Source organism: Lynx rufus, unplaced genomic scaffold (genome assembly GCF_022079265.1).
Source record: "Lynx rufus isolate CCGP_SWC_20201006 ecotype Redwood Valley unplaced genomic scaffold, mLynRuf1.p SCAF_9, whole genome shotgun sequence".
Classification (NCBI taxonomy): domain Eukaryota; kingdom Metazoa; phylum Chordata; class Mammalia; order Carnivora; family Felidae; genus Lynx; species Lynx rufus.
Genome location: NW_025814897.1, coordinates 101,589,211 through 101,606,084, shown reverse-complemented (window position 1 = coordinate 101,606,084; position 16,874 = coordinate 101,589,211). Strand labels below are relative to the sequence as shown.

The 16,874-nt window shown below is 36.6% G+C and overlaps 2 protein-coding genes and 1 pseudogene across 2 annotated transcripts; 2 read left to right on the top strand and 1 right to left on the bottom strand.

Annotated features, from left to right (window-relative positions):
* The first annotated feature begins 6,300 nt into the window (after window positions 1-6,300).
* On the top strand, window positions 6,301-7,341 carry LOC124506054 (olfactory receptor 5T1-like). Its single transcript, XM_047072061.1, has one exon. It carries the CDS (start codon window positions 6,349-6,351, stop codon window positions 7,339-7,341), a length of 993 nt encoding a protein of 330 aa, XP_046928017.1. The 5' UTR covers window positions 6,301-6,348.
* Window positions 7,342-7,368: 27 nt separating this feature from the next.
* On the bottom strand, window positions 7,369-14,450 carry LOC124506053 (olfactory receptor 1102-like). Its single transcript, XM_047072060.1, has 2 exons — window positions 13,493-14,450; window positions 7,369-7,493 (listed from the first exon to the last, which is right to left on the bottom strand). Exons 1-2 carry the CDS (start codon window positions 14,433-14,435, stop codon window positions 7,369-7,371), a joined length of 1,068 nt encoding a protein of 355 aa, XP_046928016.1. The 5' UTR covers window positions 14,436-14,450.
* Window positions 14,451-15,890: 1,440 nt separating this feature from the next.
* On the top strand, window positions 15,891-16,119 carry LOC124505690 (small nuclear ribonucleoprotein G-like; annotated as a pseudogene).
* Window positions 16,120-16,874: the final 755 nt, after the last annotated feature.

Genomic DNA, 16,874 nt, shown 5'->3' with positions numbered 1-16,874 from the left:
GTTGTTCAAGGGTCAACTGTGGCACATAACTTGTAAAGGAATAAAAATAAACAATATTCCAAAGTTACCAAAATCCACTAATAAAACAAGGCTTTAAAGCAAGCAAGCTAATATGATAATTCAGTATCTTAGAATAAGGTTAAAGAAAATTTAAAATAGTAAAGTTTTATTGAAATAATAAAGTATATGAATATGTTACAATTGAGAAGGCAAAACATTGAAAGGATTTGAAAACATGAGTAAGAGAAGAAGGAATTAACTAGACGTAAAAAAATCATAAATCAAGAATAATTCAGTAACATACAAGGTAAGTGCATTCTATTAGCTGTTTTCATACTTTTAAAATTATTATTATCAGAGAGAGTACCCACAAGTAGGGAAGTGGGGCATGGGGAGAGAGGATAGAGATAGAGAGAGAGAGAGAGAGAGAGAGAGAGAGAGACCCAAGTAGACTCCAAGCTCAGCGTAGATCCTGACATGGGGCTCGATCCCACAACCCTGGGATCTTGAGCTGAGCCAAAATCAAGAGTTTGGCTCTTGAATTTGAGCCAAAAATTTTAACACACAAATGGTGTTAACCTTTTTCATGGTCTTAGTTACCATCTGTGTATCTTCCGTGATGAAACGTTTGCTCAAATTTGTGCCCACTTTTTTGTTGTTTTTCTTTTTTGTTTTGTTTTGTTTTTAGAGTTTTTTCATATATTCTTTATTGGGTTCAGCAAATATTTTATGCAAGTCTATGGTTTGTTTATTTATTCCCTCAACAATATCTTCTTCAGAGCAGAAGATTTTAAATGTGATGAAATACAATTTGTCACTTTTTTTTCTCTCATGTCTCATGTGTTTTGAGATTTATCTAAAAATCTCTGACTAAACCATGATCACACAGATGCCCAAGTTTTCTCTAGGTATGTATAGTAATAGGACTTATATTAAAGGTGTAAGATTCATTTTGAGAAGTTTTACATATGGTGCAAACAATGAGTCAATGTTTCTTTTTTTGTGGCATAAGGCTATTTTACAAATTAAGCACCATTAAAAAATTACTCTCCTTCATAGATTTTTCTTAGCAATTACGGACAAATCTATTTCTTAACACTATTCTGTTCCATTTATCTAGTTGTCTATCTTTTCAATGGTTCATTAAGATTATTTAACTTTACATGTGTGAATATCCCAATAATTTTTATTTTTATTTTCATAATTCTTTCTTTTTTTATAAATATTATAGAATTGGCATGTCAATTCCTGCCAAAATACTTGTTTAGCTTAAATTGGAGTTGTATTAAATTTATAGATAAGTTTAGGATTGCATTTAATGAAGAGATCAATTTTTCACAGTTGAGCTGCCTGCCAATATTATCCTTTTTTTTTGAATTCCATTTCTATAAACAATATTGCCTATCTAATAACTTATAATCCCTGAGTGTCCTAGGCATCCATATAGTTTCCATAATTTTTCTTTGTTCTCTTTTTAATTTATTCGAGAGAGAGGGGCGGTGGGGAGAAAGAGAATCCCAAGTAGGCTCGGGTACTGTTAGCACAGAACCTGATGCAGGGCTCAAACCCACGAACCATGAAATCATGACCTGAGCCAAAATCAAGAGCCAAACACTTAACTGATTGAGCCACACAGGTGCCCCTTTCCATAATTTTTTTTAAGAGTACTTTATGTACACAGTAAGTACTCTATATTAGTATATAATATCTCAAATACAAGACAAAATCCTATAACTCTAATTTTTTTACCTTTATCTCTGCCATTTTCCTATTACATATTTCTAGTTTTCTATTACATAGAATATTACCATTTTCTGTACTCTGTGCCATCTCTCCTGTCAATAATTCCTATTCATGTAGTCACATCTTAGTTTTCTTATTTAACTCTCAAGGAGCTTGAATGTATTTCTCAGACCACTTGGAACTGTAGTATTTTAAAATTTATTGAAAATAAAATAATCTTTATTAAATTATTATGAAGTTTGCCATAGGTTATGCTTTCATATCACTTCATTATGTCCATGTTTATAGGATTTTGAGGGAAGCAAATGTGTTTCATTTCCAGGAGGATGATATTGGACTTCAGAGAATTTAAGTCATCAACCCAGTGACATACAGCTACTTAGTATCAGAACCGGGACTATCTCCCATTTCATTAGCTTTCTTTTCCTCTGAGGGATCATTTCAAACCAGAGGCCAAAGTGCATGTATGTAATCATTTTCACCATGTAGTTCATCATCCAGAACTATTCACTTGTCTACAATGAAAAAAAAAAATCATCTTCGTACTTCTCTGTCCCAGAAAAGATTTAGTGCATTTTCCTCTTGGGGCATCACGGCAAACTTAAAACCTTGAGATGGAACCTAAACACGTTATATTCACAGCGAACCCTAATGGCAATTCATTTCTACAGGTAAGAGGAAAGGTTTTTCATAACTTACGAAATATTTTAGTAATTAGATCTTTGAGTTGGAAACTAGAGTATATGCTTCAATGTTCGTATTTAAGAGAGAAGATGCTAGTCAATTAGTTAACTCAAAGTTATATTGACAATTGATCACATGCCTTTCAGGGAATATAACAGGAAAAATAGACAGGTCTTCCCACATATTTTGGTCAATAGAGCTGTAAATTAGAAATTTGCTTTAATGTTCTTGATGAAGGATTATGGTCAATATAGGGACAATAGAATTAAAGGGCTATATTTAAAGTTTAAGAAAAGTATTAAATGGAGGTAACATTAACTATTAACCAGCTAATGTATATATACAACTTTGAAATCACAATGTATTTTTTTTTCTGATGGACGGTGCAAACAAATTTTAAGTTTTATTTTACTACTGAGCCCACTGATCTAGCAAATTTAGTGGGGGTTTTTTTTTCATGGTCTATTCATGTTTAATTGCTTAAAAAAAAAAGAATTCCAATGTGCAAGGATGCTCTCTCATTGATTCTACATGGTAACATTTCCAGAATTATGGCATCTTATAATGTAGTTTTAATATGGCCAAGTAGAAATAGTGTAGAGTCTGAAGTCGTAGAAATTGAGGCTTGAATCCTGTATCTTTTAGAAATTATGAACTTGGTTGAATTATATGTCTAGTTAGGCTTCGGTCTTTTCATCTATAAAATGACACTGAATTATTCAGTTTCTGGGTTGCTATGTAGATTGTATTAAATACTGTGCACAAAATGCCTAACTCTTGGTAGCCAGGTCATGATATACAGTAGCTAGCGTCATAATTTTCCTTGTTGTTGAACTGGGTGTTTGTTCCTGTGCGTGTACTTTTTATGTTTGACCATGAGTGCGGAGAAACTGATTTTATTTTAGTCTTCCAGATGGATCGTGCTTTGTTAAAAACTCAGGATCTCTATTTTTGTCTCTCTGGCCCCTAGCAAAGTGACATAGCGAGACATCAACACAGTCAGTTCTAGTTTTCCTAAATTTCAGTTAATTGAAGTACCTGCTGTAAAAGCAGTTTGGTATTTTAACATATTATTACCATGTAACACATATATGCATAACTTGAAGTGCTTTGCTTCTGTTTGGGATCCATTAACTGCAAATGTTTTTATTTTATTTATTTATTTATTTATTTATTTATTTATTTAAAGTTTATTCATTTTTAAGAGAGAGAGAGATGGAGTGTGAGAGAGGAAGGGTCAGAGAAAGGAGACCCAGAATCTGAAGCAAACTCCAGGCTCTGAGCTCGCAGCACAGAGCCCGACTTGGAGCTGGAACTCAGGAACCAGGGGATCATGACCTGAGCTGGAGTCAGACGCCCAACCAACTGAGTCACCCAGGTGCCCCAACATGCTTTTATTTAAAAAAAATTGATTGTATACTCCTTATTTATTTTGTTGGAGTTAAATAAACTCGGAGGTCACATTTCATTTGTATGCATCTTTTGCTTATGATTAACACCTTAAGGTGATTCAAGATATTTTAACGCATCAGGTCAATCAACACTCTGCAGTCATCATACAGAGGTAGTTGAACAAGATATGCCTGAATATTTGGGTCAATGTAAGTTATTCTTTGGTTAACGAGGAGAAGTAACTTTTCCAAGTTCACATCATCACCAGGTGGTTTTAGAGTCCATATGTGATGTTCTTAATCTCCCACAATTATCTTATCTCAGGCACATTAGTTAATTAAAGGCTAGAATTGTCACGTTGTTGACATTTCTTCTGTGTATATGAGTCAACATGTATTTTGTGATGGGTACTTTTAGTATACTACCCATTGGTACATTTTTCAAATTTGCTTGTGTGTTTTGTTTTCACTATACTTATTCTTACCTGCTTAACTCCTATTTTGTATCTGGCTCTTTTTAGTAAACATTTTTGTTTGTATTCCATGGATTTGAGAGGGAAGAGAGAGAAGAGGAGAACAGTTTGGGAGAGAAAGAGAGAGAATAGGAATTTTTTAAATAGAAATGTATTTTTTGTGCTACTGCAAACACATATGAGAATTATGTAAGTTATCTGAATTTATTAAAAAAATCAGATTTTAACTTAATTATATATTTTTTACTCTCAATTTTTCTAAGAATCAAATGAGCATTGTGGGGTTTCAGAGACTCACTGTAATGAATCTATTCTATATGTCAGAAATATATCTGAAATATATATGTCAGAAATATATCTTGCGGAAGCACAAGAATGTCTGAGAACGTTTCTGGGAAAATAAAGACACATGCTTTTCTTTTCTTTCTAACAGTAGCCTTAACTTATTTATTCGTTACAGATGTGTGGATATCTCAACATAACAAAACTGTGGCATATTTCACATCATGCCTATAAATCATTTGTAAATGAGTAAATCCAGCATGGCCTTATGTACTGTGCATTTTTTTTACTCTTTTTAAACACTTTTTGGTTATAACATGCCAAAGGAAAAGCAAAAGTCACCATGCTGAAATCTGTCCCCTAAATATGATGAATCCAATAATTAATTGTGTTTCAATAACCGACATTTCAGTTCAGATTACAGGTGTCTCTTTAACTTCTTTTTAAGTTTCATTTATTCGTTCTCCACTTAATAAGAAAGAGTATGATGCCATCAAGAAAACAAAAAGATTATTTTGTGACAAATATAGTGATTTGATTCTCTTAGCAAAAGGTTCAGAAACAATTTTATTATCTACTGCCTGGTGACATTAATTTCACAGTTATTTTAGGAACTCCATAAGCAGCTATAACATCAAAAAATGGACAGAATTTCTTTTTGATAGAAATATATCTTAAAAATACATCCAAGGGTGGGGCACCTGTGTGACTCAGCTGGTTAAGCGTCTGACTTCAGCTTAGGTCATGATTTCATGGTTCATGAGTTCAAGCCTCGCTTCGAGCTCTGTGCTGACTCCAGCTGAGAGCCTGAGCCTACTTCGGATTCTGTGTTTCCTTCTCTTTCTACCCCTCCCCTGCTCTCCCTCTGTCCTATCTCAAAATATAAATAAACATTAAAATTTTTAAAAAATATGTATCAAAGGATTTTGTAGTAATAATCACATAAATTGAAAGATAAAATTTGAAAAAAAAATAGCAGTATCATAAGCCACAAAGGTCAAAATGAACAAATTAATGATGTATATTTTGAGAAGAAAAAAACTGAAAGAATAAAAAAAGACATTGCACTGTTTATGTTTGAAAATAAGGTCCATCTATCTCCAGAATATTCTGCTATTCTATTCACCCATGCTCTGGAATTGAAACCAATGGAACAGGATAATTGTAAGAAAAAATAATGTAAACAGTTTTGTTGGGAAAGACAGCCTTGTACAAGTTCAGATGTGTAACTTGTCTCATTTGCTAGTCATCTGGAAACATGTTAAAAATAAATAATTTCCATAGTATTTCTCACTTAAATTCATCCCAAACTTGTGATAGAATATGCTTACTCCCATTTTAACAGTTGGGAATATTAGAGCAAGGAGTTTGATGTGCATTGTAGCCAATCCAGAACCAGTATTCAGATGCGTACTTTCCATCATGATGTTTTAAGACTCAAATATGCCTGTTTATTAATCATTGTGAATTTTAAGATTATGTGATATGAATAGAAGACCGTAAACAATTTAACTGAAAATGAATTAGACAATAAACCATTTCAATCAACAGAATATTTTTCACTTGATAAATGCACTCAATGACTGAATATAATCATTTCGTCCTTTTATTTAACAGCGAAATGCAACCACTTGGGTACAATATCATTATCACCGCCTATTTTATCACTGCCAAGGAAACCTTTATACCCTGCTAAGAAACAAATATGAGAATATGATTGGGTGGACTCTGTTTTCACAAGATATTGCCTTTAGTACCTACAAATAGAAAGTGAGATGTCAGGGTTCCCATCAGATTTAAATTTACACAGCATTCAGATGGAAAATGTGACCAAAGTCGTCATGTTTATATTGACGGGTTTCACAGATGATTTTGAGGTGCAAACCTTCCTCTTTTTACTATTTCTAGCAATCTACCTTTTTACTCTGGTAGGAAATTTGGGACTAGTTATATTAGTCATTGGGGATTCTCGGCTACACAACCCCATGTACTACTTTCTGAGCGTATTGTCTTTCCTGGATGCCTGTTATTCTTCAGTTGTCACCCCAAAAATGTTGGTCAATTTCCTCGCAGAGAATAAAGCCATTTCCTATGTTGGATGTGCAGCGCAGATGCTTCTCTTTGTTACTTTTGGGACCACAGAATGCTTTCTCTTGGCTGCAATGGCATATGACCGCTATGTCGCCATCTACAACCCTCTCCTGTACTCAGTGAGCATGTCACCCAGAGTCTATGTGCCACTCATCGTTGCTTCCTACGTGGGTGGCATTTTGCATGCTTCCGTACACACCGTGGCCACATTCAGCCTGTCCTTCTGCGCATCCAATGAAATTAGACATGTCTTTTGTGACATCCCTCCTCTCCTCGCCATTTCTTGTTCTGACACTCACACAAACCAGCTCCTGCTCTTCTACCTTGTGGGCTCCATTGAGATCGTCACTATCCTGATAGTTCTGATCTCCTATGGTTTCATTCTGTTGGCCATTCTGAAGATTCATTCTGCTGCAGGGAGGCGGAAAGTCTTTTCTACATGTGGCTCTCACCTAACTGGAGTGTCAATATATCATGGAACCATCCTCTTCACGTACGTGAGACCAAGTTCCAGCTATGCTCTGGACCATGACATGATAGTGTCAACATTTTACACGATTGTGATTCCCATGCTGAATCCCATCATCTACAGTTTAAGGAACAAAGATGTAAAAGAAGCGATGAAAAAACTGCTTGGTAAAAATTGGTTCCTAAGTAAAATACATTTTCAACACTGAGTTTCATACCAATCCAAGTCTCTTTGCTCAGAAACTAAAGAAAATGTCTTGGTTGCAGTAACAGTGCTTGTATATCCTAGAATATTTTCCAACAAAACATTTATCAGCCTTCGAACACAGCATTTTACAAATATAGATAATTTTTATCATCTGTTTACTTTTATTGTGTTCAAATGGATTCATATTAAATATTAATTGATGTAAGTGTATTGTTGTTGTCCATCATTGCGGAATGTGATTTGCACTCACTACTACCATGGCTTATGTTCTCGGGATCCTATGGATTAGAACACGTTCACACTGCTGATAGTCTTTAGCACTCATTATGAGGTTACTTCTCCATTCTGGAGTCCTGTGAAGACCTTAATGTTACTTCATTTGCCTTATTTTTTTTTATTTTTTTAAAAAATTTTTTATTAATTTTTTTTAGTGTTTATTTATTTTGGAGACAGAGAGAGACAGAGCATGAATGGGGGATGGTCAGAGAGAGAGGGAGACACAGAATCTGAAACAGGCTCCAGGCTCTGAGCCGTCAGCACACGGCCCGACTCGGGGCTCGAACTCACGGACCGCGAGATCATGACCTGAGTCGAAGTCGGACGCTTAACGGACTGAGCCACCCAGGCGCCCCCATTTGCCTTATTTTGGAGTAAGATCCATCCAGGCTTATTGCCATGGCATTTCCACTGTTTGGCTCAACATCATATATCTTTATTCCATTATCAGAATCTTTTCTTATTACTGCCCAGTCATAGAACAGTAACATTTATTGATAGTGTATTTATTTTTTAAAAAAAAATTTTAATGTTTATTTATTTTTGAGAGGGAGACAGAGTGCGAGTGGGGGAGGGGCAGAGAGAGAGGCAGACACAGAATCTGAAGCAGGCCCTAGGGTCTGAGCTGTCAGCGCAGAGCCTGATGCGGGGCTCGAACCCACGAGATCATGACCTGGGCAGAAGTCAGACGCTTAACCGACTGAGCCTCCCAGGCACCCCCTATTGATGGTGTATTTAAGTGTCATGAAAGACAAATAGAAATAGAGCTGAGAGAAAAGCAACAACTGTTGAAATATATAAATATATGTATATATAATATGTATGTGTGTACCTTATATCTACATTATATACATACATGATATATAAACGTATTATACATACATACATCATATATGCATTTATGTATGTATATATGGTTTGTGTGAGTGTCAGAACAAAAAATGGCAAGTAGTGGGGTGCCCGGGTGGCTCAGTCGGTTAAGCATCTGACTTTTGATTTCAGCTCAGGTCGTAATCTCACAGTTCGTGAGTTTGAGCCCCACATCAAGCTCTGTGCTGACAGCTCAGAGCCTGAAGCCTGTTTCAGAATCTATGTCTCCCTCTCTTTCTTCCCTTCTCCCACTCATTCTCTCTCTCTCTCTCTCTCGAAAATAAACATTAAAAACATCTAAAAAATAATTTAAAAAAGGCAAGTAGTGGAGGGATGCCACAAAAGACATGTATAATTTCATTGGATGCATGGAAGGACAGGCTGAATGTCGTCACTGTGTGTACAAAAGCATGCAAAATGCCACCCACATAGGAAGAAACACTGAGTATGTTACATAGACTCTGGGTGACATGCTCACTGAGTACAAGAGAGGGTTGTAGATTGCTATATAGCAATCGTATGGTTTCTTGGTTGAGACAGTTAGAGTTGCTCCCACTTGGCTTTTTCCATCATGATAACCCTAACTCACATGTCAGGGAACCAATGTGGGGATTCTTCCAGGGTCTCAGTTGTTTTATTCCAATTACACATTCTGGAACTGGAGAAATAACCAGAGGATGGGCCAGGGACACACTGGCCTCACTGTGACATTGGCCAGAAGTAAAACTCCATTGATCACCTGACTTCCACAAGCCCCTCCCCTGACTCTTGGATCACAAAAACATACACACAGAGTGATATTTTGGGTCTTCTGGAATTATCATCATCAGTCCAGAACTAGTATCCAGTAGTTCCCAAAGACCTGGTTATTTCTTTTTCACTAATGCACCGTTACCCTGGTAAATGTCCAAAGTCCCTTTGGCAAAGGCTTGGAGAAAGATTGATAGTTTAAATTTTTTGGTAATATGCAAGGTTCATCCCTCAAGGGTACCTGACCTCCCTTCACTAAAGAGGTTCTAGGGCTAAAATCTTTCTCAGTTCACAAACTGATTGCTGAGCTCCCACAATGACAGTTTTTATGATTCAAGTTAGACTTTTGTTCACTTAACCTGCTTATATAGATCAAGTCAGAATTTAGTGTTTTTTCATCTGTTTCACTTCTAGAAATACCATGATCAACTTGCCATTGCCTTGCTTGTAAATGGGCAAGGCTATTCTGATTGCTGCTTTGAGTCCACCGTCCTAGGGGGTAACCACATCCCTCTGTCCTTGCAGGTGGATGCCTCCACTTGGTCTCTACCTCTCCAGAGTGAATGCTGTCTATGCAAATCGTTATGTAGCAATATCTATCCCAAACAGGAAACTTCTCATACAGGAGATGCAATGAGAGAAATGGAACGAAGCCTGCTAACTTTAGGAAAACTTTATATGCCTGTATTAAATGTTTTCAAGTAAGAAAACTTTAATTAAGACATAAAGACTTAGGGGCACCTGCGTGGCTTAGTCTGCTAAGCATCAGACTTTGGCTCAGGTCATGATCTCACATTTTGCAAGTTTGAACCCCAGGTCAGGCTCTGTGATGACAGCTCAGAGCCTGGAGCCTGCTTCAGATTCTGTGTCTCCCTCTCTCTCTGCCCCTCCCCGCTCATGCTCGGTCTCTCTCTCTCTCGAAAATAAACAAACATTCAAATTTTTTTTTAAAACGTACATAAAGACTTTAAACCTTCAATAAGGTTATTTTTGTAGGTAAGTATGTAGAAAAGCTTTTTGATAATTGTCTTTACAAGTGTAGTGCAGCATTTATGAAACCTTCCATACATTAGTGATGACTAAGACCTGAATAAAAAAAGTTTCTCAAAATCTCATTCTATTTAGAAATGAAGGACAAATGTAACAAAAAAAAAAAAAAACCTCTCAGTGTGTTCATTTAAGCATTTTTATATGTTACTAAACTATCCTTAAGTCAAAAGAAATGGGAAAAAATCAGAAATACTGATTATGAAAACGTGAAGTGCTGAAATATGCATGATTCCACTGACATAATATTCACTGGAAAATTTGTACCCAAATGAGAAAGCTAGAAAAAAATAGCAAAGTGATCAAGAGAGAGAGGATAGATTTTAAAGGAAAAATGTAAATTAGAAAATCTAAGACAGTACCTAATAACATTCTTTTTTCACATGCATCCCTTCATTGAGTTAAATAAAATCTTTTTGACAATTTCTTATATACACAATTTGTTCATTTAGGGAATGTTGATTGAGCCACAATATGTGTGAGATAAAATTCCAGACACATATGTCTGGAAAATAGATCAGACAATAAATCAAATATAAATTAAATGCATGTTATGTGAAATTGTGATAAGTGAAAGGAGTGTATTTAAGAAGGAAAGAATATGAGGATATTCAAAGGAAGTAAATTCTAATTATCAGAATGTAGTCAATGAACTCCTCACTAAGAATAGGCATTTAAAAACAGGAGTTATGTGAATGACAGCCCAGAAAACCTTGCAAACAGAAGGAAAAAATGCAGAAAAATTGTTGGGGCATATATATTGTGGTAAAATATTATCCGTATTTATACAGTTAAGGTGTTATTTATACTTAATGATCCCTCTTTAGGGAAATAGCCTTAAGTAGTACTCTGTGTTCTAAGGAGATCATCTTATTGGAACCAAAGGGATTCAACACTTAAAATAATAATAATAATAATAATAATAATAATAATAGGGGCTCTGGATTGGCTCAGTTAAGTGTCTGACTCTTGATTTTGGCTCAGGTAACGATCTCATGGTTTGTGAGTTCAAGCCCTACTTGTGGCTCTGCACTGACATTGTGGAGCCTGCTTTGGGATTCTCTGTCTCCCTCTCTGCCCCTCCCCAGTCTCTCTCTCTCCCTCTCTTAAAATAAATAAAAAAATAATAGTGATGATGATGATAATGAAATGTAAGAGGGAAGGATGGAGGGGCACCAGGGGGGCTCAGTCAGTTAAGCATCTGACTCTTGGTCTCAGCTCAGGTTGCGATCTTGCAGTTTGTAGGTTAGGGCCCTGTGTGGAACTCAGCACTGATGTGTGGGCACTGCTTGGGATTCTGTCTCCCTCTCTCTCTACCCCTCCCTTGCTTGCTCTCTCTCTCTCTCTCTCTTTCAAAATAAGTAAAAATAAAACTTTAAAAAAAAAGGAAGGAAGGATTGAAAAACACAACCACTTACAATTAATTAACTTTGAAGGACACATGTCCTTGCAATTAAAATGAGGTCTGTTGGAAACAGAGCTAAACATGAGTATAGTTGGGATGGTTCTTTAAAAAAAAATAATAATGCTTCTTAGTTTTGATAGAAAGAGAGAGAGAGAGAGAGAGAGAGAGAGATCACTAGCTGGGGAGGGACAGAGAGAGAGAGGAGACACAGAATCTGAAGCAGCTCTAAGCTGTCAGCACAGAGCCCAATGGGGTGCTCGAACTCACAGACCATGAGATCGTGACCTGAGCTGAAGTCGGTCGCTTAACCAACTGAGCCACCAGGCACCCCTATGCCTTGGTTCTTGGGTCTGGGCACCAAGGAGTAGTGGCGTCTGTAAGACCATAATAAGTTGGTAGTGGTCAGAAGAAAAGAGAGCCAAAGCTGAGTCTATACCAGGTTGGTAGGAAAGCCCATAAAGTTGGGCTGCAGCTTAGCTCAGCTTCCGCCAGCCAGCTGTAACTCACTCTCTGAATTGTGCTTGTTTTTTGTTGTTCTTGAGTTTAAGTATGATCTTGATCGGTGCTAACGTCTGGTCTCTGTATTCTGTGAGGCAGAAAAATGGATTTAATGTCCACGCTCTGAATGAAATAACGAAAAGAGGAGAGACGTACTCTCATAAGCAGCGTGGTAGTGACACCAGGGATTTAAATATATTATCTATGGTCCCTGCTGTCAGTGCATGGATTTAAGGATGGAGTGGAGTTATTTTATCAGGAGTCAGATACCAGTGACTCAATGGAAGTGGACTGGGATTATGTGAGCTTGTTTTTTTTCCCAGTGACGTGGTATTTGCTCAAGCTATTCAGATATGATCTTCAAGTTATGTATAATTGCAACTATGGGAGAATATCCAGTTTGACTCATATGAGGATGAAAGGTAATACTATACATTTTAAAGTAAAGATCACATACATATGTGACTCTGTATTTATAAATATACTTACAAATAATAAATATATGTATGTGTCTATATGCAAATATATCTATATGTAATGAATATATGCATGTGTGCACATGTACATGCACAGACACACACATATATACGTGTATATATGTATGTATATATAATGTGTATATGTATTGGTATATATACCAATATTCATATGTGAAAACCTAACTCCCCATACCTCAGAATATGACTATATTTGACAATAAAGCCTTGAGGAGATAATTAACTTAAAACGAGGTCGTTAGAGTGGACCCTAATCCAAGATCACTGGTATCATAAAAAGAGATCAGAACGCAGAAACACAGAGAGGAATGACCATGTGGAGACAGAAAGAGAAGACTGCCATCTACAAGTGAAGGAGAGAGGACTAGGAAGAAATTCACTCCGTTTCACCTTCAGACTTACAGATTCTGTAACGGTGAGCAATAGATTGCTGCTGTGAAAGCCACCAGTCTGTGGCACTTTGTTATGGCAGCCTGAGCAAGTTAATACAATCAGCCTCAGCACAGATGCATATGTATTTACACATGTGTGTATAAATGTATGTGTGCGCCCGTGTGTATTTCCGGATGAATTAAGGAAGAAGCAAAGGAATGACAGAGATTTTCTACATTTGTGAAAAATGTACAGGTGAGATGTGACCACAATCTTTAAATAAAAATATATAGCAAGAAGACAAAGACACAAATAAACTAAAGCAAAATATTTCTATTTTAATATTGAGACGATCAATAGCATTCATAATTTTTCTCAATTTAATGGTCAATGTGAAAAGTAGACTTTATTGATATACCAATTTTTACCAAACAGATTTTTCATCGCTTCTTTTACATCTTTGTTCCTTAAACTGTAGATGATGGGATTCAGCATGGGAATCACAATCGTGTAAAATGTTGACACTATCATGTCATGGTCCAGAGCATAGCTGGAACTTGGTCTCACGTACATGAAGAGGATGGTTCCATGATATATTGACACTCCAGTTAGGTGAAAGCCACATGTAGAAAAGACTTTCCGCCTCCCTGCAGCAGAATGAATCTTCAGAATGGCCAACAGAATGAAACCATAGGAGATCAGAACTGTCAGGATAGTGACGATCTCAATGGAGCCCACAAGGTAGAAGAGCAGGAGCTGGTTTGTGTGAGTGTCAGAACAAGAAATGGCGAGGAGAGGAGGGATGTCACAAAAGACATGTCTAATTTCATTGGATGCGCAGAAGGACAGGTTGAATGTGGCCACGGTGTGTACGGAAGCATGCAAAATGCCACCCACGTAGGAAGCAACGATGAGTGGCACATAGACTCTGGGTGACATGCTCACTGAGTACAGGAGAGGGTTGTAGATGGCGACATAGCGGTCATATGCCATTGCAGCCAAGAGAAAGCATTCTGTGGTCCCAAAAGTAACAAAGAGAAGCATCTGCGCTGCACATCCAACATAGGAAATGGCTTTATTCTCTGCGAGGAAATTGACCAACATTTTTGGGGTGACAACTGAAGAATAACAGGCATCCAGGAAAGACAATACGCTCAGAAAGTAGTACATGGGGTTGTGTAGCCGAGAATCCCCAATGACTAATATAACTAGTCCCAAATTTCCTACCAGAGTAAAAAGGTAGATTGCTAGAAATAGTAAAAAGAGGAAGGTTTGCACCTCAAAATCATCTGTGAAACCCGTCAATATAAACGTAGTGAACTCAGTTACATTTTTCAACTTAATTGTGTATAAGTCTAAATCCAATGTCAACCCTGGCATTTTAGTGTTTATTTGCAGGTTTTAAAGGCGATATTTTTGAAAATAGAACCCACTTTATGTATTCTCATGTTTGTTTCTTAGAAGGACATGTTAAAATCCTTGTCAGTGAAGGAAAAGGCAGTGATGAAGAAGTTGTGTCCCAGAGGATACATTATCCTGCGTAAATAAAGAAATTATTTTATTAAGTTGTTGGTTAAATTTTTCATGTTAAACAAATTATGCCAATTATTGGGTTAATTTCCAGTTGTTTTCTGTTAAATTTTCTCCCACCTTGCTTCATATTGCATCATCTGAAAATCTTCAAATATGAATGAATATAGAAATTTAAAAACCTGAAAATATAGGGGCGCCTGGGTGGCACAGTCGGTTAAGCGTCCGACTTCAGCCAGGTCACGATCTCGCAGTCCGTGAGTTCGAGCCCCGTGTCAGGCTCTGGGCTGATGGCTCAGAGCCTGGAGCCTGTTTCCCATTCTGTGTCTCCCTCTCTCTCTGGCCCTCCCCCATTCATGCTCTGTCTCTCTCTCTGTCCCAAAAATAAATAAACGTTGAAAAAAAAATTAAAAATCTGAAAATATAATAAAAATTACATACCTGTTACTAGTCCTAGATTTTGTAAAATGTGTGTGAAATTCCTTGTGTGTGTGTGTGTGTGTGTGTGTGTGTGCGTGTGTATCCAGTTGTTAAAATGGGACCAACTACATGTGTATCCCTGGGATGCATTTAAACGAGAAATACAGTGTGAAAATTATTTAAATTCAAAATATTCACAAATGAGTACAATATAGGATGTTAGATTTAGATATTAGCCCTTGTCATACAGGGCAGCCCTCTCTGACCATCACAATACTCTATGGTGTCGGGCATCTTGGAAATTCATTGCTATCATTGCATTGTACTTTGGTCATGTCAGTAAAATGATAGTATGTCTACTTACACCCCCCTGATGATTTTGTCCATAATAATTCTTTTCCTTATCTAGCTCATTTCATCTTAGGAGATAGAGATTAGATAGACAAAAATACAAACTCTCAATTTTAACAAAATAGACCAATCTGGAAGGCTAATTTTTTCAATTCTTCACCTGTAATACAGTTAGAAAACATACACAGGGCACATCTATGAGAACGATGTCATAAATGCTAACCTTGAGAAGGACAGCAATGATAGCTGCAACCACATGATATTAAGTGGCTACTGAGGGTTAAAAATTGTGTGTACATTATCTTATGTCATCTGCATAGCAACCTGCAAACTAAATAATTTAGCATCCTTTTATAGATGAGAAAACTGAGAAACAGCTTGACCTATAACCGGGTCGTGGTCATACCGATAGAAGCAAAGACAGGATTGAAGACCAGGTTTCTCTGTCCCACACTTGCAGCTGTGTCTAGCGGGAGCATGAAGGACACCATGAATTCCATTTGGGGGCATCTTTGAGGTGGTCGAGTAGACACCATGAACAAAGCTCACCCTCCCGAGTTGAAAAAAAAATTATGGACAAGAAACTATCATTGAAATCAAATGGCAGACATGTCCAAGGACTATTGCAGGGGTTCAATCCCTTTATGAATTTTGTGATAGATGGAAGTGTGCAAATGGCAACTAGTGGGCAACAGAGCAGTATTGGAATGGTGGTATACGAGGAAATAGCATCATCATGTTAGAAGCTTTGGAACGAATATAAACAACGTGTGTGTTCATCAGAAGAAATCAAAATGGCTTCCACATGTCCCCTCTCCATAGCACCTGTTTTACTACAATATAAAAATCAGGTTATGTGCATTTTCATATTGAACCCCTTGTTAAATAAACTTTTGTAATGATTAAAAAATAAGCTATGGGCAGTTGACTATGTTGCAATTCATTTTGATATGCCATAATTCTGGAAAGGTTGTCTTCTGGAAACAATACAAAATAACATCCTCATGTGTTTGAATTCTTTTATAAAGCCGTCAAGTTTAAGCAGATCATGACTTAAAAAAAAGAAAATAAAACTGAAGTGGCTTCTTCAGCAAGCAGCTAACCAGTAAATCAAATTTAAAATTCATTTATGTGTTTGCATTAGAAAAACAAATTATGATCCTCAACTGGCATGTATCTGATGATTGGTTGATAGTTAATTTGCTCTCTATTTAATAATTTTCCTAAATTTGTAATACATCCCTTTATTTCAACTACCTTTATTCCAGCTGTTACATTCCATCAAGAAAGTGAAATAAAATGTCTAATTTCCAAATCTGTTGACCTAAACATGCAAGGAGTCTTTCCTATTATCCTTGTAATGTTCCCTGGAATTTCCTTGTTCAATTTTAATTTAATTCTCAGTTAACTAGAAATTTCCATCTCAGATTTAAATATTATAATGCGGAATCTAGTTTGAGATTCAAGGTTATGACTTCTGAAGAATTCTGTAAGTAATAAGAAACACTTTCCTCTTAC

Coding starts and splice junctions, on each gene's coding strand:
- LOC124506054 (XM_047072061.1), top strand. CDS start 6,349: ATGTCAGGGTTCCCATCAGATTTAAATTTACACAGCATTCAGATGGAA.
- LOC124506053 (XM_047072060.1), bottom strand. CDS start 14,435: ATGCCAGGGTTGACATTGGATTTAGACTTATACACAATTAAGTTGAAA. Junction 7,494..13,492: donor TGTAAAAGAAGCGATGAAAA/ATCTGTTTGGTA, acceptor ATAAAAGTAAAC/AGATGATAAAAATTATCTAT.